General features: G+C 38.3%; 1 protein-coding gene across 7 annotated transcripts in view; it reads left to right on the top strand.

Moving 5' to 3' along the window:
* The window catches only part of PKP4 (plakophilin 4), a 252594-nt gene that overhangs the window by 196943 nt on the left and 34296 nt on the right, over positions 1-21355 (top strand). For 4 of the 7 annotated variants that reach the window (XM_082841001.1, XM_082841005.1, XM_082841002.1 and 1 more), the window contains exons 7-11: positions 462-1014; positions 6101-6289; positions 8105-8328; positions 15235-15363; positions 16698-16911. In XM_082841001.1, coding sequence (XP_082697127.1) covers positions 462-1014; positions 6101-6289; positions 8105-8328; positions 15235-15363; positions 16698-16911 — 1309 coding nt within the window. The remainder of the gene's footprint in view (positions 1-461; positions 1015-6100; positions 6290-8104; positions 8329-15234; positions 15364-16697; positions 16912-21355) is intronic. The other 3 variants (XM_082841003.1, XM_082841004.1, XM_082841006.1) reach the window with 3 other exon arrangements.

The following is a 21355-nucleotide window of genomic DNA, read 5'->3' on the forward strand; positions in this document are numbered from 1 at the left end:
TTTGTTTTGTTTTTGTTTTACACAAATGGGTTAACTTAGCCAAACTTTGACTCGCAGGGTACAAAATAAGTACACTGGTCCAGTGACCCTTCACACCTGCAATACAGCATGGTGTGTGTTGTGGAAAATGTGTAGGCAGAGGGTAAAATAATGTAAAGACAAAAGAAAAAAGAATATTAAATGTCTTTAGATCTCTCCTTACTGGTTGGTTTTAGTGTTCTGAAGGGGAAAGTTGGAGATTAAACCACCACCAAAAAAAAAAAAAAAAATAGTAGAACAAGAAAAACAGAATAAGGAAAAATTAAGATCCAGCTCTACAGCAGAAAAAGGAAAAGAAACTTAGATGCCTAAAATAAATAGTGAATTCACATTCTGTAGTGAGCTATGTACATTTTTTTTGTGTAATGACAATGGACACACAACCCTGGATAAACCATTTTCTTTTCTCCCCCTTTCATCAGCCATCAGTAGCCAATCGGGCCATGAGAAGAGTTAGTTCAGTTCCATCTAGAGCACAGTCTCCTTCTTATGTTATCAGCACAGGCGTGTCTCCTTCAAGGGGGTCACTGAGAACTTCTCTTGGTAGTGGATTCGGCTCTCCATCAGTGACCGACTCCCGACCACTGAACCCCAGTGCATACTCCTCCACCACATTACCTGCTCAGCGGGCAGCCTCTCCGTACTCTGCACAGAGACCCGCCTCCCCATCAGCTGTACGTCGGATTGGGTCGGTCACCTCCCGGCAGACCTCCAGTCCCAACGGACCAACCCCTCAGTACCAAACGACCACCAGAGTCGGGTCCCCACTGACCCTGACGGATGCACAGACTCGAGTAGCTTCCCCATCCCAAGGCCAGGTGGGGTCATTATCCCCCAAACGCTCAGGGATGACCGCCGTACCGCAGCATCTGGGACCTTCACTGCAAAGGACTGTTCATGACATGGAACAATTTGGACAGCAGCAGTATGACATTTACGAGAGGATGGTTCCACCTCGGCCAGACAGCCTGACAGGTGAGTACAAGGGGACAGCCCTACACAAAGCCCAGCAGGAAAGTCTTCCATGTAACCGTTGTTGAAACAGAGCATGTAACTTGGAAAAAGCTTACATTTTTATCTTAAAATTTATACTGCAGACTTCAGGCTGACTTGTCTTTCAGGCTCTATAATTTTTTTTCTTTTTGCGGTACCTGGGCCTCCCACTGCTGTGGCCCCTCCCGCTGCGGAGCACAGGTTCCAGACGCGCAGGCTCAGTGGCCATGGCTCACGGGCCCAGCCGCTCCACGTTACGTGGGATCTTCCCAGACCGGGGCACGAACCCGCGTCCCCTGCGTCAGCAGGCAGACTCCCAACCACTGTGCCACCAGGGAAGCCCTGGACTCTATAATTTTTAATGCACCGAATTACACACAGTTATATCACCAGACCTCTTTTGTAATGAATACATTTCCCCCATCCCTCACAATATTAGGATATAAGAGGTACTTTTTTGCTTTTTAGAAGAATTGGTTGGAATTCTAAACTGTTTGTTGAGGTTTTTCACAGTGAAACAGTTTTCACTAGCTAGGCCTACCCATACTCAAAACCCTAAGATATGTTAAAAGGTGGTATCAGAATGTCTGTTCAAATTTTTTCTTTTTAAAGAAATGCCCTAATAGTGTAGACTAGAATATGGATTTCCTCACTTACTGCCTTGATTTTTAGCATCCTGATGGGAAAGCACAAATTTCTTATGAATTACCTTCAAATGCCACTTGTATTAAATCAGAAAGACACCAACCAGGTCACTGGTAGTCCAACTGTTTCCTTCAGGGTTTTTTCACGGCAGGTACCCTACATGATGTATAGACTTGTTCTTTTGATTAAAATGAATTCATCTTTAGCTAGTGTTCTAAATTATATTTTAAAAGTAACATGTACATAATGGTAAAAAAAATTCAAACTATGCAGGGAAATAGGAATTGAGAAGTGAAAGTCTCAGCCTTCTCTTTACCCTCACCCAGTCCCACTCACCAGTTTATGTATCTTCCAGAATGTTTGATTACATATATGAGTATATACATTACATACAAATGTGCACACATTGTGTTTCTTTTTTATTTTTAATGCTGTTGGAATTCTATTATATATATTTTCTATACCTTGTTCATTTTTTAATATGTCAGAGTTCTACTTCATTCCCTCAAGGGATGCCTAGGACCCTATTTTATAGATGTATTATAATTTAATCACTTTGCTATTAATGGACATTTAGGTTTTCTCATTTTTAGCTGTTAGAGACAATGATGCAATATATATTATTCCTCCTGCATATTTGCACATAGCTACTAAGATAACTATGGGATCCATTTCTTGAAGTAGAATTGCTGGATCAAAATATGTGTGTATATTTTCTTAATGAAATACTGTCAAATTGCCCCCAGGAAGGTTTTATAGATTTCTATTTATACCAGTAGTTTGAGCACATGTTCCCTACACCTTCACTAGCACTGCATGATGTCAAAGAGTTTCATCTTTGCCAGTCTGGCAGTTAAAAAGCTGTACCTCATTGTTTCAAGTGGCCTGTGTTGAGTAATGACTGAGGTTGATGATTTCATATGTTTATCAGCCATTTTATTGCTTTTCTGCAAACCGTGAGTTCAGGTCGTCTATTTTTTTAATTTGTAAATGCTTATTATACTTGAAATAAATTAACCCCTTGTAATATACTTCTCAGGTATTTTTCTCATTTTGTAATTTGTCTTTTGACTTTGTTTTTGGTATTTCTTATTTACAGAAGTTTTTAATATTTTGTGAAGTAAGATTAATATCCTTTCCGTATGGCTTCTGGGAAAGGTAAAGCGTTTTTGAAATTTTCTGATTGAAGAATCTTGCACAAAGAATTAATATGGAACTTGATTCTGAGCTCAAGGAAATTCCCAGTGGAGAAACTGCCTCTTTTTCATTCAGCCGTTAGAGGGGTGTCCTTGGCTTAGATATTTTCTGGCATGCCTCTGAAAAGTATGCAGCAGAGTGAGGTGGAATCATTTACGACATTCTGCCTCTGAAGGAAACCTTAAGAGATAAATAGTTCTGAGGATTTCTGTGCCCCAGCCCCGCCCCGTGTATGTGAACAACGGCTGTGCAGAAATCTATGTTTGCAGTAGAGTGAAGAGGAAGCCCAGGAAAGAAAGTGAGCACATAAAGTACTGTCTCCATGTTTAACCCTGGAGCGCTGATCTCCTTTGGTTTAAAAAACCTGCTTCTCTGACAGTGCAGGTGAAGTTAGACTTTATGTTTCAGGGGGAAAAAATTATACGTAGCCTATTATGGATTTTTTTTTTCCTAGAATATGACAGTCTTCAAAAGAAGTAAAGGGTTTCTTAAAATGTTCTAGGGACGCTTTGGTTTCCATCATCTAGCTACCTGCCCAATTAGTCTGAATGTGGATCCTAATTTGTAAATTCCTCTCTTTTTTTTTCTTATTTTAGAAAGTGATGCGCTTGTCATTATATTTACTATGCTTCTGATTTCAAAGGCTTAATAACCTGCTAATTGATAAGCCTAAAGCAATATTTTATAATAGATTCAGACACTTGGATATTTGGTGATCATAATTTAAATGATGTATATAAATTACTTCCTACAACAGAAAAATATGTCTGCCTGAAAATATTCATTTCAGTATAATCACAGCATATCTAGACAAGTTTTGAGAATAAGAAGAATTCATATTTGGAAGATAAATTTATGTTTGTTTTCACTGACTTAAAATATAAAGGTTTTAAATCACAAGGAATATATCATTGAAGTAGGTAAACTAGTATGTATTTGTGGAATTGCAACATATCACTTGTCTTCCAGTTTAAAAGATATTAAGTTATAATAGCCTTTCTGCACAATCATTTTACTTAATCTATAGGGGCTATGTAATTTTGTAATTTTTTAAATGTTAATCTACAGTAGTTGTGTTTTTGTTTTAATGCATGAGTAGGTAAACAAAAATATTTACCATCATAATGTTATTCACAAAGATTTCTAATATCGAGAAATTGCTATTTCACTATAATTCTTAAGTTTTTATTTCCCGTTATAGTCTATCACGTACAGTCATTTCATCTCACTAATAATCCTGTAACAGGGGGCTGTTTATTGGATACTTTTTATAGTTGTAAGTGGTAACAAGCTCATTTGGTTACCTTTCTTGTGAAATCATAGTAAATGTTTATGAAAGTTTTCATATTATATGGATTCCAGTGAAGACTCCAGCTAGATCCTGGCACAGTGAGAATATCACATTCTGAACGGGGCAGAATGCTTTGGTCTCTTTTCACATCACTGTGGTGGTGAGCCAAGGCCGCTTAGCCAACTTTAGGAGCATCCAGGGCTCAGCTTGCCTCCACCCAAGTGTTTGCGATCTTCAGAGTCTCACAGTAAATCAAGGGCTCTACTGAATATTAAAATAATGCCTCATACTGATAAGATTTTCAAGAACTAGGTGCATTTTCCTGCCCACTTTACGTCACCATTAACAAAATCAATGCCTGCAACTTTTGTTCAAGATACTCTTGGGCTCTATAAAGAAATGGAGTTTATACTGTGCTAAGAATGAGAAATCTGCCAGTGAATAAAAAGCTGAAATCCTCAGATGAGAACTTTACAACAGCAATCATAATATGGTCTTTAGAGTTACATGGGCTTCCATGAACCCCTGGTGAGCTAACCTCCCTCCTTAACCTTATGTCTGTGGAGGGCTCTGTCCAGTTCAAGGTTTCTCACACCATGTCTCATTGATCCTTGAGAAATAGCTTTGTCCAGTGCAATGACAGATCATGGAGGGGGCTTCCTCTCAGCCCCACCAGGAAGTAGCTCTCTGAAGGGAATGAACTACATTTCCTTTGGGGCTCTGTTTCCTCAATTTTAAAATGGGAAGATTTGGCTGAATGAGCTCCCAATTATAAGATTGTATAAACCTGTGATCTTCATTTTAGCAAGTGAGGAGCCAGTAGCCAAAACCCACATTTGTTCATTTAATTTCTTCCCATGTCACATTGCTGTCCGGGGTTGGTAATAATCATTCATATTAGAAGCTTTAATGTATTAACTTTCTTGCGACTCCTCACTAAGCAACATGTAATTATCACTCACATTCAGGCCCATTCACTTTAGTTGTCATATGATTAACTGAGCTAACAGGATGTGAGCAATCGTGTCTTTTGGTAATTAGTTACTGTGTTGATTATTTGCAGTCTTTTTAAAAGCGAATATATGCTGACTGACCTCAGATATGTTTGTGCTTTTTCTTGCTCGTATTTAGAATGTAACCTTAGTTGGTATTCTTACCAAGTGACAAATTTTACTTACTAATGAATGATGACAACTCACAAATTTCTGAGCATCATAATGTAGAATATACTAATTCACTTTTTTAAAGAAAATAACATGTTTGGGTTTGAAGTTTGCATTAATTATTAATAATTTGAATGAGAGTATTTGAAATGACTTAATACACTAACTTTGTACTTTTCCTTTACACTAGAAAGAAGGTAAACAAGAATCTGGTATTTGGATTCCTAGAAAAACACTTGTTTTGTTTTTTTAATTGTGATAACAAATAATAAAAGAATACTTTATAAATCTTATTAGTTCGCTGATATTTTAAACTTTGTAACATAAAATTTCACCTTTTTCTATAAAAATCTTGGATGAATGAATTGAGACAAAGTTCAGAACAGTTCTTGAACATCAGCCTATTTCTAAGCGCTGTTATGTAGGTGTCGTCTTAAGTGTTGGGATTTAAAGAGGTGTGGGACATGACGGCGCTCTCTTTTTGGTCACCATCATAAAATAGCTTACAGTTGGGGGATGAATTTCAGAGTATCAAACCATTTAATAATTTCTTATATTTTTTTTAGAAAATTTACTTTTATCCTGCTGCCAGAGGAAAAAGTTTTATTTTTAGAATGTATATGGTATCCCATTCATATCTGTCATCCCTCTTTTGTAAAACTCACTAGGTTTGGTGTTTAGACTCAGCATTTGGTCCTGTTGTTTAGGAGTTATACTTTTAACCTCACCACAGCTTTCAAGTTTTTTAATGATGTAATTTTCCTGCCTGTAGGCTTACGGAGTTCCTATGCTAGTCAGCACAGCCAGCTTGGACAAGACCTTCGTTCAACTGTGTCTCCCGACTTGCACATCACTCCTATCTATGAGGGGAGGACCTATTACAGCCCAGTTTACCGCAGCCCAAACCACGGAACCGTGGAGCTCCAGGGATCGCAGACAGCACTGTACCGCACAGGTTCGGGTGGGCATCAGCTCTGTTCAGCTGCTTTCCCAATTTCACCAGCCCAAGAGTAGAGGATTTTATTGAGATGGATTTCCTGTTAGAGTGAATTCATATTGCCATTTGGTTGTCAGATAAGCAGCCGTGAAAGCAAATCAATAAACAGTAAAACAGAAGTTCATTTAGTACCTACTTATAAGTGATATATTTTTACCTTAGTTCAATCTGATCAGTGAACACAGTGATTATATTTTAATTCACAAATAAGTTTGTTGAGCTATAAATCCGACTCCTCAGGTTAGAAGCATATCAGATATAGAAAGGAAAACCTTTTTTGGAATATTTCTTTGTAATTTTTGTTTCCTAGAACACGTATTTAGAGAAAATCCCTACGTGAGCTATTGGCTTATCTTTGATTTAGCATGTATGTAGCCCAAGTGTATGTGGTATTACTCTTTTTTCGTTACTGAATCTCTTCTGAATTCTTAAGTGATAGAATGTGAAATAAATATTCCTTATGATAGACTCAATCTGGGACAGAATGCAATGATGGCAGTTATAAAAATAGGGAACAGGAATTCACCAGGGGTCCAAAGGTTAGAACTCCGTGCTTCCACTGCAGGGGGCCCAGGTTCGAGCCATGGTTGGGGAACTAAGATCCCACATACCACGTGGTGTGACCAAAAAATAATAATAATAATTTTTAAAATAAGAAGAAAAATAAGCAGCTAGTGCATCACACCCTTGCATCCCCAGACTCACATTTGTGTCACACCGTAGCGGCTGATAGAGCAGAAGCTAGAACCTGTGGCCACGTGAGCTGCCAGATTGTGCTACGGGTGTGGCTTATAAAGTCCCAAGAGGCCGCTTTAAAAAAAAAAAAAAGTTAGTACAGATTTATTAACGTGCCCATAAATGAATTCCAGGTAGCAATGATAATTCCCTAAAGACACAGCTCTAGGAGCCATACCTCACAGAACACCATGAGGGAGAAGACTGAATTTGAATTGGTTCTTTGCCAAAAACTGACAGTTTGGTCCACTGTGGTATTTTTCTCCTGATAAAATGTACCAATTTTTAATAGATGTTAGTGAAGAAATGTTTCACTCATTATGTTCTGTAAATTGAAGAATTTCTTTATTAGGATTAAGAAGTAAACAGTGTTAAAATATGTTAATTGCAGGAAGAATATGAACACAATCATTGGAGAGATACCTACTGCAATAATTTGGAAAGAAAGGTTAAATACAATGTACAGTACTTTATACATAGCATCACGCAGTCATTTTAGGGAGTAGCTTTAGAAGAAGTTGATATATCAGTCTTCTTTCCTGTGAAGTATATTTTCCAATGTTATCAAAATACACAAGTCTATAAATAAAATATGTATCAAAATACGTAACCTGTATTCACTAGGTGTCCAAAGTTTGACGGTTTCAGTTATCTATAAGTTTGAATATCTTACATGTCTTTTATTGCTAAAATGTAGTTATGAAATTTTGTTATCTGTTTCTAAGATTAGTTTAATTATTTTCCTTTATTTCACTTTCAGTTTTGTTACTAAATCTTAAACATTAATACCTACTGTGTAAGCAGATTTATAGTTTCATTTTTGCTTTTTCCTGCTAATAAAATTGACATAAATATTGTTTGTGTTATGTTAAAAACTTCAGTGCCTTTGTTAGCACTAATGAGCTAGATTGGTAATACCTAAAAGTAAGCAATTTATATAATTGTTAAAAATTTAACCCTTCTTAAAACTAAAAATATTTTGACTTTGAAAAGTATCACTTTGTGGAGAACATACTAATCTTTTTTAAAATGCTGACTTTCTAGTAGGTGTTGGAAATCTGCAAAGGACGTCCAGCCAACGAAGTACCCTTACATACCAAAGAAATAATTATGCTCTGAACACAACAGCTACCTATGCGGAGCCCTACAGGCCAATACAATACCGAGTGCAAGAGTGCAATTATAACAGGCTTCAGCACATAGCACCAGCTGATGACGGCACCACGAGATCCCCATCAATAGACAGCATTCAGAAAGATCCCAGGCAAGTACTGGTTATGAGTCTCCAGAATGCCACCATATCTCAGGAGTCAACTAGTTCCTTCATCCTGACTTTTTTCAAGTTGCCGTGCCTGTTATAATATCAGTAACTCCTTATCTCTCATATTTCCAGTTGTTTGCCAGCACTGTAGGTCATTGAGGTTAATTTCCCTTTAGAGATAGATTCCTTCTTTCAGTGCTTTAATAATAAGTCAGAGAACGCACAGGTCTGTGTGACCATCTGCAGCACCCACAATTGAAATACTTCATCAAGGCAGCTACCTGGGATACGTCTGAATTACACAGAAGATTTTAAAGGATCATTTTATGCCTTTTCCTTTATCTTGGCTGACCTCTTACATGATGACTTCAGAAAATGCATATGGTTGTTTTAAACTGGGAAAGACCAATGTCATGTACATTTTGAATCATACTGGTCAGTGCCGTGTTGCACTTTTATCAACTAGGTCCTTTAAAAAGCTTTCTGCCATTTCAGGGAAAATAGTTTACAAGAAATTCTCACATCTCATGAGCAAAAAGTATTTGGCAAATAATAGATGTTTCCTGCTTTTAATTTTATTTGGCCATGTAGAAAACATGTTTTACTAAGATGAGTCATTTAGTACTTGATCGATTTTGAAAAAGTAGCCTCATCTCTTTAATGAAAGTCATTTAAAATATTCAGGAAATAAAGATATTTAGAAACTAAAAGAGAATTTTGGCTTCTGAAAGAGTGAAATTATTTCTAAATTTTAAGCAGCTTGAGTGTTATTTTAAGGCATATATTAACAAGATTTCATTCACTCTTTGCCCACAAATAGTTGTTTCACTGAAAGATTGTTATCATTATCAATTCATTTATAGTAGCCTACCAACTTATTCTAATGAATTAAAAGCATGAGTGAGGTTTGGTTATTAAAACAAAATAACCTAAGGTACTTTTGAGTTGAATGGGAAGCCCACTGCTTCACTAAAACCACTCCACCTATTCACTCTTTTGCCTAAAATATTTTACAGTGTATGCATACATTTGGTTCTGCTATTCCTATTCGTCACCCTTCTGTTATTTTAAGGATTTCTAAAAATAATTTGTCTAATAACACCTCCAATATAATTAAGTCAAAATTTTTTTACATGATTTTGTTCTTTGTTCTTTTCTTTTTTAAAATATGTTTGTTTGTTTGTTTACTTATTTATTTTTGGCTGCATTGGGTCTTCGTTGCTGCACGCGGGCTTTTTCTAGTTGCGGTGAGCAGGGGCTACTCTTCTTTGCGGTGCACAGGCTTCTCATTGCGGTGGCTTCTCTTGTTGCGGAGTGTGGGCTCAGTAGTTGTGGCTCACAGACCTTAGAGTACAGGCACAATAGTTGTGGCGCATGGGCTTAGTTGCTCTGCAGCATGTGGAATCTTTTTGAAGTCCTCACAAGAACAACAGACTAGGGCACACTACTAGATACAGAAATTCTCAAAGGGGTTTTGAATTGTAGGTAATTTAGACCATCCCTTGGCTGAATCTGCAGAGAAAAGAATAGCTACCCAGAAAAGCAGTGAAATATGATAAGAGCTTTGAGTTTCGTATGCATTCCTGAAGACTTCAGTTTTGACCTCTGATATGAGCTGATTCATTATAAACAAGGATTTCGTGTCTGATAATATACTTCAGTTATTCATAGTATGATAATTTCATAGTCTAATGCATAAAACTGTTATGGCTAGCTTTGATTATGTGAAACTTTACTGATAATGCATTTTGTAAGACGAATAAATGATTATCTTATAATAGGTGAATTTATTTATTTGAAACTGGAATCCAAGTGAGTTTAAAGTTTGAATAATCAAACCATGAAATTAAAAACTCATGATAACTATTACTTAATTTTTAGTTTTAAAAATAGCAAATTTTACTATTTTTATTCACTTCTAAACTTACTTCCTCTGTCATTAATGCTACATTATAGTTAACCTGAAAACTACCCTACAAGACTTAAGAAGTTGTTGATGTTTTATACATAAAAGGAAATGTATGAGTTTTTTTTAATAGTTGTCTAGTTTGGAAGCAAAATTTATTAATAGTACAAATAGTTCATCTGAAAGGAGTAACAAAGTACTTGTTATGGAAAGTGACAGTGACTGAAAGAATGACAGCATTCATGGTGTTCTTTCTGAGGAGAGCTTCAGCTGTGACATTCAACAGAATAATTTCATTTACCATCTCCTTGACCTTTAAGTTGTTGTCAAATATTTTACTTCTACATACATTATCAAATCCATAATGTAGTATTGTTAATTTTTACTGTAAATAGTCAGTTGTCTTTTAAAGAAATTAAGCTAAATTAAAAAGATGGTCTTTATATTCACCTGCATACTTAGTTGTAAATAGTTCTCTTCGTGTCTTCCTAGAAATTCTAGTTTCCATCTCCACTCATTTCCCTTCAGCCTGAAGAACTTTCTTTAGCCTTTCTTGTGTTGCATGTCTGCTGGCAACACATTCTCTCAACTTTAATTTATCTGAAAGTGTTTTCATTTACTCATTGTTTTTTTTTTTTTTGTGGTACGTAGGCCTCTCACTGTTGTGGCCTCTCCCGTTGCGGAGCACAGGCTCCAGACGCGCAGGCTCAGTGGTCATGGCTCACGGGCCCAGCCGCTCCGTGGCACGTGGGATCTTCCCGGACTGGGGCACGAACCCATGTCCCCTGCATCAGCAGGCAGACTCTCAACCACTGCGCCACCAGGGAAGCCCCATTTACTCGTTTGTAAAGGATAATTTTGCTAGGTATAAAATTCAGGGTTAATAGGGTGTGGTGTTTTTTTTTTAATCAGTCCTTTAAAGGATGTTGTTCCTTGTCTTCAGACCTCCATTGTTTCTGATGAGAAGTCAGCCAACATTTGTACTGTTCTTCTCATTATGCAATGTACCTTCTCTCTGGCTGCCTGTCAGACTTTTCATATTATTGTTGACCTTAAGCAGTTTTACTCTAACAAGCCTAGGCATAGTTTTCTTTACATTTAACCTGCTTGGGATTCACTGACATTCTTTTAAATATTGGTTGATGATTTTACCAAAATTGAGACATATTCAACCATTATTTCTGTAAATATTTTTTCTGGCCCAAAATTCACTCTCCTCTCCTGGGATAACTTGACATCATCTCACAGGTTACTGAAGTTCTGTTCTTTTTTTTTTTTTAATCTTTTTTCTCTGTATCCTTCATATTGGATCTTTTTTTTTAATTAATCTGTCTTCAGATTTGCTGTGTTTTTCTTCTGTGGTCTCCAGTCAGTTGTTAAGCCCATCCAGTGGATTTTTTTTCTGACGCTTTAATTTGGCTTTTTTGTAGTTTTCATGTCTCTGATAACATTCCCCATCTATTCACTCCTTACATATATCTTTTGCTTTACGTCTTTGAGCACATTTATAAAAACCATTTTAAAGTCCTCTGATCATTCCGACATCTCAGTTTTCTCTGGGTCTGTTTCTATTATTTGTTTGTTTACATCTTTGAGAGTCACATTTTTCTGTTTCTTCTTATGCCTAGCAGTTTTAAATTATATGCTGATTGTTGTGGATAATACATCATAGGAACTCTGTATTATGTTGTCTCCTCTTAGGATTCTAAGTCTCGTTGTGGAAAATAACTAAATTACTGACAAGTGCTATTGATCCTGTCACAATTGGTTCTGTTCTTTGCTAGGACAGGTCTATTTTAGATTTATTTTACTCCTAGAACATGGCCCTGACTCTGTGGAATGGTTCTTACTCCTAAACAGCTATTCTCCACCAGACCTGTACATGTACATGCAAGGCACATGTACAGCCCAGTGCTCAACTAACGACTTGTGTGTAATCCTTACACAGACTTGTTAAATCTCCTCTGCATAGCTCTCTCCTCTCCAATATCCTGCCCTGCAAATTTTAACCTCTTGAGCATCTCCAAATTCCAATCTTTCCCCCTCAGTTCACTTAGACCATCATGCCCATTCAGACTTGCTTCCTGTGCCATGATCCAAAAAGTGCCCTCAGGCAGAAAGCCAAGTGAGTACGGGGTTCCCAGGGTGATGCCCCCGCCCCTTCAAGGATTGCATTCTTGTGGTACTTGTTGTCTAGGGCCTGAAAACAGTTTCCTCACACATTTAGTCCAGTTTAATGGTTGTTTATGGGAGGAAGGCAAAGTCCAGTACTGGTTACTACTCTATCATGGCTAAAAACAGAAGTCTGGGCTTAGGTTTTAATGAAGCAAATCTTGGCAAGCATTGGTGCCATCCAGCCAGCCCATGAATTGATAGAAGTCTTTCCAGGGTAAATTTCTCCTGAAAATCAAGGTTGGAGTTGGTGTCAACTGAGCCTAACTGCCCATCTCCAGCGGGAGCCCACCCTTTGTGTTGTCTGGCTCAGGAGGCACCCAAGGATGCTAGGAAATCTTGACCATCCCTGTGCCATTTAAAGAGAACAGAAATGTGTATTTGTAATGATTGAGTCATCACGGAAAGATTAAATCACACTCCTTGCACTCTGTTAATTACCTTATAGATTTATATATAATAGACTTTAGATAGATTTTCATCAGAAATAGTTAACATAGTATAGTTCATTTTTCAGGGATGATGAATATTAGTAAAACATCTTTCATAATGCAAAGTATGTAAACTACTTTAATATATATCACCACAATTTAGTCATCATAGCCAGCCTAAGAAAAAGTTAGACATGATAGTTTTATTGTTCCTAATTTACAGATGGGGAAACTGAAGTTCTATGTAAATGGTTTTCAAAATCACATCACAATTGAAGGACCTGGGACTTAAACATAGGCAATCTAACTCCAAATTCTGTGCTTCTTCTGCTGCGTTATCCTGCCTCTCGGCGTTTATGGTCTTCTTAATGCCTGTTAATGACATCATCATCATCCAGTCTGTTCCCCAAGCGGGAAATCTCCATCTCACCCTTGATTTCAGTTTTCAGTAGATCATCTGGTTGCCATGCAAAGAATAGTTGGGGGAGGGAGTGATATTTGAAGCAGAGAGAACATGTAAGTGGCATGTAGAGGGTCCAGCCAAGATAGAAAGAGTGGATGGATTTGGTTTATATTAAATATTTTGGAGATAGTCAACAGAGTTTGCTGATGGATTGGATGAGAAGGATAAGGGAAAGAGAAAAATCAAGGATGGTCCTATTTTGAGCAAATGTGGGGATAGGGGATAGTCTCCTTGCCACCAGTCTTTTTTGATTCTCGTATATTCTCTACTTGGCCACCAGAGTTATCTTCCTTATAAATGTGACCTTGTTGCATTCTCTCACGCTTCTGCTTTAAGACCTCCACCAGCTTTCTGTTCCTTGTGCATGGTGATAACATATTAGACCACTAACCTCCACCTCTTAATTACTAATCCCGGGTCCCTCGTCTATCTATACCTAATGTTATTTGATAGTGCCTACCTTATGGGGCAACAGTCAAGGTAAGTGAGATAATATCTATAAAGCTCTTGACAGAATACCTGACACAGATAATCTCAATAAGTAATTATTCATGTTATTGCTATTAAGACTAGACTTTTTTAGTTTGGCATACAAGCCCCTATACATAAAATTATGTCTTATTCAACGTTTGTATCTCCAGCACCTGTTCTGGCACTTGTAGCATAGTAAGAATGCACCAATGTGTGATATGAATGTGTGTGTGCAGGTGTGGAATGACCTGACCCTCTGTAGTGGATGAACCAGTTCATACTGGAGCCTTCCCAGAGAGGCTGTGGACCTTTAAAAACTGGGCCATAGAAGTATCACTGGGTCATTAATTTAAAGATTTATTTTTAAGTTTCTTCAGAATTAATTCATTTTTGATTAACAGTTTACTCCATCCTGTTATCAAAGTCTGCAGATTTGTTGCTTTGTGAACCATTTGTAAGAAGCTGGTCTTTATGTAACATAAGCATAAAATCACATTTAACAAGGATTCCAAACAGTGAGCCGATCAAGTTACATCAGAAAATCTGACAATGTGATGTTACCTGAAAAAAACATAGTATAAAAGTATGTATGTATATTTAATATGATTGTATACTTATTGTACAAGAAGTGGGATAGCACGGGGGTGAGGGCACAGACTCTGAAGGCAGATGCCTGGGTTCAAATGTTGTTCTGTTGTTGACCAGCTGGGTGACACTAGGCAAGTCGCTTAGCCCTTCTGCTTCAACCTCCAAATCTACAAGGTCAGTTTAAGAATAGATGAACTACTATACATAAAATGCCTAGAATAGTGCCTGGCACGGAATAGTACATGCTATTTAGTAATAATCCAATTCTTTGAAAAAAATTCTGTACACACACATGTGCACACTTGCCTGCATATGTTGGAAAAAACACCAGTGGGAAATGTCAACAGCTGTTTTCTCTGGATATAGGGTTACTGCAAAAACATTTTTTATCATGTTTTATGTTTCTTATAATCGAGAGCAACCGTATATATTAACTTTCTTAAAAATCATCAGGCACACAGTATTTCCACTGGCTTTTGCTCCTCCCTCCTCAGGAGTGACATCTCACCTAGCTGAAGTGCACTTGTTTACCTGAGCCTCACACCTGCGAATTTCTTCCATAGGTAGAAAGGCGTAAAATTAGAATCAGGAGGAGGAAAACAAGAATGGAAAAGTTACCCGTATTAAGAACCTCTTTGTTACCCTGAATCTCTCTCTGCCTCTGTGCATCATGATTTCTTTAAGATCATAAGCATCTGTGATATGTTCATCAGTGCATAAAAATTATTTACATACATACATATATATATATATAGTTCTTTTAGGATTTTTGTAACTTCCCATTGTCTCCGCTGAGCTCTCTTCTCTGACAAATGTTTTGTTCAGTGTATCGGTAGAACACAGGCCTTCCTTTCTGAAGCCACGTTTTTCTCGTGCAGGGAGTTTGCCTGGCGTGATCCCGAGTTACCTGAAGTCATTCACATGCTGCAGCACCAGTTCCCGTCAGTTCAGGCAAACGCAGCAGCCTACCTGCAACACCTGTGCTTTGGCGACAACAAAGTGAAGCTAGAGGTACAGGACCAGTGCCTGGGGTGCCAGAGTTGGCAGGGCGGGGAATGGGGAGGGCCGAGCAGTGCCTTTCCGTTTAGCAGCTGCGTGCTTGTGTGCTTAAGAAATGACCAGATGCGATCTAGAGGCCCTTTTCAAGGGGTGTTCTGATACCAGTGACTCTTTTACTTCTCAGCTATGCATTTCAATATTTCTTGGGAAAATCTGGGATGAGATTATTTCTTGAAGTACATTTAGCATTTTCAAATCAGGTGTCCACTCATTAGCTTATTCATAAAACATGAAACAAAATCAATTTAACCTGCATTTTAAAAGTATTTTCTATAAATCTATTAGATACAAATTATAGTATGTACTTGTGAACTCACGTATTTTACGAGATTCTGGTCAGAATCGGTGCCAACACACAATTAAGTAAAGGATTTATAACCATTACTAATACCGAACATATATGAATATTTTATTTCAGATTTTAAGCTTTTGGGGCTTTTACAGAAACATAGTGAGTCATTGATATTGGCTAGATTTAACATTTTAGACCTTTTTTCCTCCTGCAATGTCATATGGAACTTAAGCGTTTTTCACCCCTTAAAATTTACAACAACACACAGTTACAGACTAAAGGTGAATGCAGTAAATAAAGCCCAAAAATATTCACATAAATATTAATGAAGTGACAAATGGAAGAAAATTTAGGGAGAGTCACCTAGAGAAACAGTTCTAGAAAGCAAATGACTTCAGTCAAAAATCTCTTCCTGGGGCTTCCCTGGTGGCGCAGTGGTTGAGAGTCCGCCTGCCGATGCAGGGGACGCGGGTTCATGCCCCTGTCTGGGAAGATACCAAATGCCGTGGAGCGGCTGGGCCCGTGAGCCATGGCCGCTGAGCCTGCGCGTCCGGAGCCTGTGCTCCGCAACGGGAGAGGCCACAGCAGTGAGAGGCCCGCGTACCGCAAAAAAAAAAAAAAAATCTCTTCCTGTGTTGTCTTCGACCCTGCATACAGCTTTGTTGTGGTCGTGTATTTGTGCATTTCACTTGGAAGTGACAGCATAATCCCTGTGTACATTCGGAGGGTTGGCGTATGACCATGTTACCTGCATGTGGCCGTTAAGCCGTCTAAGTCTCCCTTCCCTTCTTTAAGCCATGAACCTGTGAAAAGAGCTTCATCTTAGAGCGTGTCCTTAAAATTTATAGAACATGTATTTTTTTAGAATAAAAAATAATCATTTGAAATGATCTGGAGTTGTATGTTTTCCGTGATCTTTCCATAACAGACTTTTGTTTGATCTCTGATTGACCACATGTCACTTAGGCCTGGTACCTAATATTTTTCATCCTAGGTGTGTAGGTTAGGGGGAATCAAGCATCTGGTTGACCTTTTGGACCACAGAGTTTTGGAAGTTCAGAAGAATGCTTGTGGTGCCCTCCGAAACCTTGTTTTTGGCAAGTCTACAGATGAAAATAAAATCGCGATGAAGAATGTTGGTGGGATACCTGCCTTGTTGCGACTGTTGAGAAAATCTGTTGATGCAGAAGTAAGGGAGCTGGTCACAGGTGGGTAAAGAATGTGATCATGTCTTGGAGGAGATGTTGAAAACCATCTAGATTCTGCCCATGTATGGTGGCATCGTGAAGGACTTGGAGGTTCTAGGTTGGAGGTGACGATACAGTGCTCACAACTGTGACAAAGGCTGTGTGTAAGTTAATCTAATGATTCAGAAGGTACTTGCAGTGCTGTAGTCACCTCGACTAGTATCATTTATTGTACTTGTTAGTGCATAAGTATCAGCTAACAGATGTCTTGTCACAGAGAGCTGAATACGTCATTTTTCATTACATATTCCATAGTAATTACTTGTTTTAAATAGACTGGCTCTCCTTCCTTATGAAAATAAACTGTACTTAATGGATTGGCTACCTTCCACTTCAGTTCAGCCTGTGTCTGAAAGCCTGTTAGTATCTCAGATGCTTCTCTGGGTACTGGAGATGTAAAGTTGAATAAAACTCAGTCCCTGCCCTCAAGTAGCACTTCGATTCCAGAGGAACACAAGTGATTTTCTGTGAATGTCAGTGAAACGTGCAAGTGCTGGGCTCCGTAGAGGTTGCATTGGGAGCACGGCAGATGGGTAGGGAAGTTCTCTGGTCAGTGTGAAACCAAAGCTGGCCTAAAGGTTGAGGAGGCATTGGCTGGGTATACAGGGGAAATATTTCCAGTCGCAAGCAGAGGCTCGGAGACAGCATGGGTTATACAGGCGGAGCTGCCAGCAGGAGGGGGATGCTGAAAGGAGACAAGAGCAGAGAGAAACACAGGCCTGGTTTGGGGAACTTGTGTCCCACATGCAGTGGGAGTGATTACAGGGCATGGCGCGGCTAGTTTGGGCTTTTATATGCATTCTTCCAGCAGGCAGTAGGGGTGGGGGATTGATTTGAAGTAGATGAGCCTGGCACCTGGGAGGCCTATGAGGAGGTCAGTAGTCTAGAGATAATAGCTTGGACTGTATCAGTGGTAGAAAGAAGGGGTGGGCAGTGGAGAAGAGGAAACAATGAGAGAAATATTTCATGGCCAGGCCACGATAGTCCAACATGGGGAGTGAGAGTCCCAGAGGAACTGAGTGATGCTTTGTCTTGTAGGTCAAGCTGGGAGAACAGTTCTGCAGGAGGGCGATTAATGACAGCACTGTTTATAACAGAGTATTAGGGGGAAATACTGAGTATTCATTGGTAGGAAAACGGTTAAATAAATGGCAGTACATTCACACAGTGAAACCACATAGAAGGTTTAAAATAAGTGCATTAGAGCTATCTGTAGCAACATAGATAAATCTCTAGAAACATTGGTAGAATGATAAGCACAGCATGACACTATGGTATAAATTTTAAAATATGCAGGTTGAGGCTATCTTTATTTTTTGATATAGGCACATGCAATAAAGGTAAAATTTTTCATTAGAATGGTAAAAGACAGATTCAAGATAGTGGTTACCTCTACAGGGTGCGGGTAGAGAAAAAGGCATTGAGGAGTATAATCTGGCTCCACTTCTTTAAAAGGAAAGAGAAATCTGAAACAAAGAAGACCAAATGTTAATACAGTTGATCCTTGAACGACCTGGGGGTTGGGGGCCCTGACCCTCTGTGCAGTCGAAAATCTGCACATAACTTATGGTCAGCCCTCCGTGTATGTAGTTCCTCCGTATCCACGATTCCACATCTGTGGATTTAACCAGCCACCAATTGTGCAATACTATAGTTTTTAACTATTGAAAAAATTCTACATATAAGTGGACCTGTGCAGTTCAAACCCATATTGTTCAAAAGTCAACTGTATTTAACAAAGCTAGGGGTGGTGGACATCTGGGTGTTTGTTTTATATTTGCTATGCTATTTTTCATGCTTGAAATAGTTAATTTAAAATGTTTTACGACATTTCTTCCAAGTGAATCCCATTCTCCACTAGCTTCCACTATGAAATCAGAGCTTTAGGTTCTGTCAGCTGTTATTCAGTAATACTTAGGAATGTAGCAAACCATCTTGAATCTAATATTTAGTTAAGGGGAATCAACTTTCTCATAAGATATTCATGTTCAAAAGAAGTACCCTGTACTTCGAATAAGGTATGAAAATTACGTACTAAAAGTAGAATGCACTTTATATATAATCTTAAACTCCAGAATGGACCGCCTGCCCTAATGTAATTTGAATATTAATGCTTTAACACATCTCAATTACATATTGATTTATTAGTAAATCAATTTAGCTCCCTCTTTATAAAATGCTTTTGAAGCATCAAACCCTCTCACACCAAAAAATAAATTATTTACATTTACATACTCTGTATTGTGTGTATGAAATGAAAATTAGAACAAGCTAAATAAAATTAAGCAAAAAAATTATAGACATATCCATTCTAGAAGTTAGCACAATCACTGTGATTACACCCAAATATTTGTCCTAAGCCCCCTGTTAGGAAGACAGTGTTATTTGCAGTATATGAGTACTTTCTTTCCTCGTTTGATGTTTCTTTCCCATCGTTTTGAACTCTTCTGTGAACGTTCAAGTAATTTCTCCCAGTAATACACCTGTGCAGCCAGCAAGGCTGCAGAATGATGTGTGCAGGCTCCCTGAGGGATCAGCAGTGATGCAGGGTCGACCTGACCTTGGAAGCACAGCTTCTACTAGATTTGGTTCTGTTTTGATTAACTAGGCAGATTTATCATGACTTGGTCCTTACATCCTTGATGTGCAGCTTTTTTCTCTTCTTCTGTCATAATTTCCCACGGGAGGAAGAAGTCTTGACTGCATTTTTGTTTCTGAGGTTTTATCCTTGGGAGAAACTCTAACAGTGTCTTTCATGAACTGAGCTCAAGGAGTTTGTATGATGTAGTGATAAACAAGAAGTGTATGAAAGTTTGGTGATTTTTTTTTTTTTTCATTTTAGAATAAATCAAATTTATTTGAAGTAGAGCCAGACTTTACTATTAAGGGCTTTTATGTGCTAATTTACCTGGTGCGTACTCTGGATGTGAGTGCTAATTTAGATGTTTCACTGCATATATCTTCATTTCTGTTTGGGAACAGTACTAAGAACTGTGCTGAGAACACAAAAGTTTTAAGACTTGGACCTTGACCTTGAAAGAGGATATGAGTTTTCATAATTCAAAAAGCTATTTCCCTAATAGATTGTATCAGTTCCAATATAAAACTAGCAACAACCTCTGATATTTCTTTTTTGGAAATAGCTGCCTGTAGCTTTTAGGCTTTTTTTAGAAGTATTTTTTGGCCATACTTATAGGTTAGGGAATATTAAGAACTGTTTTATAACTCTGTACTTTTACCTGGAACAGTTTATACTGATATGTGGACGGATTGCTTATGAAACGTTTTCTTCAAAAGTAGTCTTTGCTTTGGAATGGCAGTAGTGTGTGTAAGCAATTCACTGAAATGCCAATATATAAAGGAGTTGGACCAGAGGACTTCGGAAGTGAGTTCCCAGTTTCAAAATGCTAAATGTCAGCCCAAGTTTGATTTGTACCTAAACACTATCTACCTAGTGTGAAACTACCAAGTCATAATAAATCGAGCATAGTTGCTTGGGGTCGTGTGTGTATTACATGTATACATGTATTTGTAGGTTAAGATTTATGGAGGCAAGAAAACTTATTTATTCACATTTCTCAGTTCCAGAATTTAGTGGTACCAACTTTAACTGATGATCAGTAATGTTTTAAGAGCAGCTAATCCCTGATGTATTTTAAAGAATGACAAAATCAAGAGAACCTTGAGCTCTTTCATTAACTATTCCTGAAGTCAGATACTCATACGCTGTCTGTAAAGCACAGAATCACAAGGTTGGAGGGGACCTCCAAATTCACTTTGTCCAATCAGCCATCCAACACATGGAGCCCCTGTACGGCTTCCACACAAAGTAGCTGCCCACCATGTGCTTGAACCCACAGGGATAGGGGGCTCATTACTTCGTGGGATTAAGACTGAGCAGCACAGTTGTCCAGAAAGCAACAAGAAGACATTAAGTATGACTTGAGAGGCAAGGAAGATAAGCCCTCAGGACCTCATTTTGCCTAAGAGTAGCCCTACAAGAGAAGACCAGTTAGCCCCAAATCCAGCCTTCCAGACCTTTCCTAACCAGGAAAGCATGTCCCCGTCTGAACCATTTTCATTGAAACATGTCTGCTCCAAACATGGGTAGCAGGGTGCTCTGTGACTGCATCACCCACCATTCCCTATCAGCTGCCCATCTCCTAGAAGATATCCTTCCAAATTTAATGTTCTTCCAGTGTCTCCACAAAATACTCTGGCCCTGGCCAACCTTGCACGATGCTTGGCCTTTGTAGGTACGGCCTAAGAGTTCTTCACTGTAAACTATAGTCAGCTTAGGGTCATGAAATGTTAAAGCACCGTGAACCATTGTGTTCAAAATATTGTGTTATTTGAAGAAATTACTATCCCCTTGAAACTAGGTATTCTGTTGTCCTTAATATTA

This window comes from Leucopleurus acutus (genome assembly GCF_964270905.1).
Source record: "Leucopleurus acutus genome assembly, chromosome: 6".
Taxonomy (NCBI): domain Eukaryota; kingdom Metazoa; phylum Chordata; class Mammalia; order Artiodactyla; family Delphinidae; genus Leucopleurus; species Leucopleurus acutus.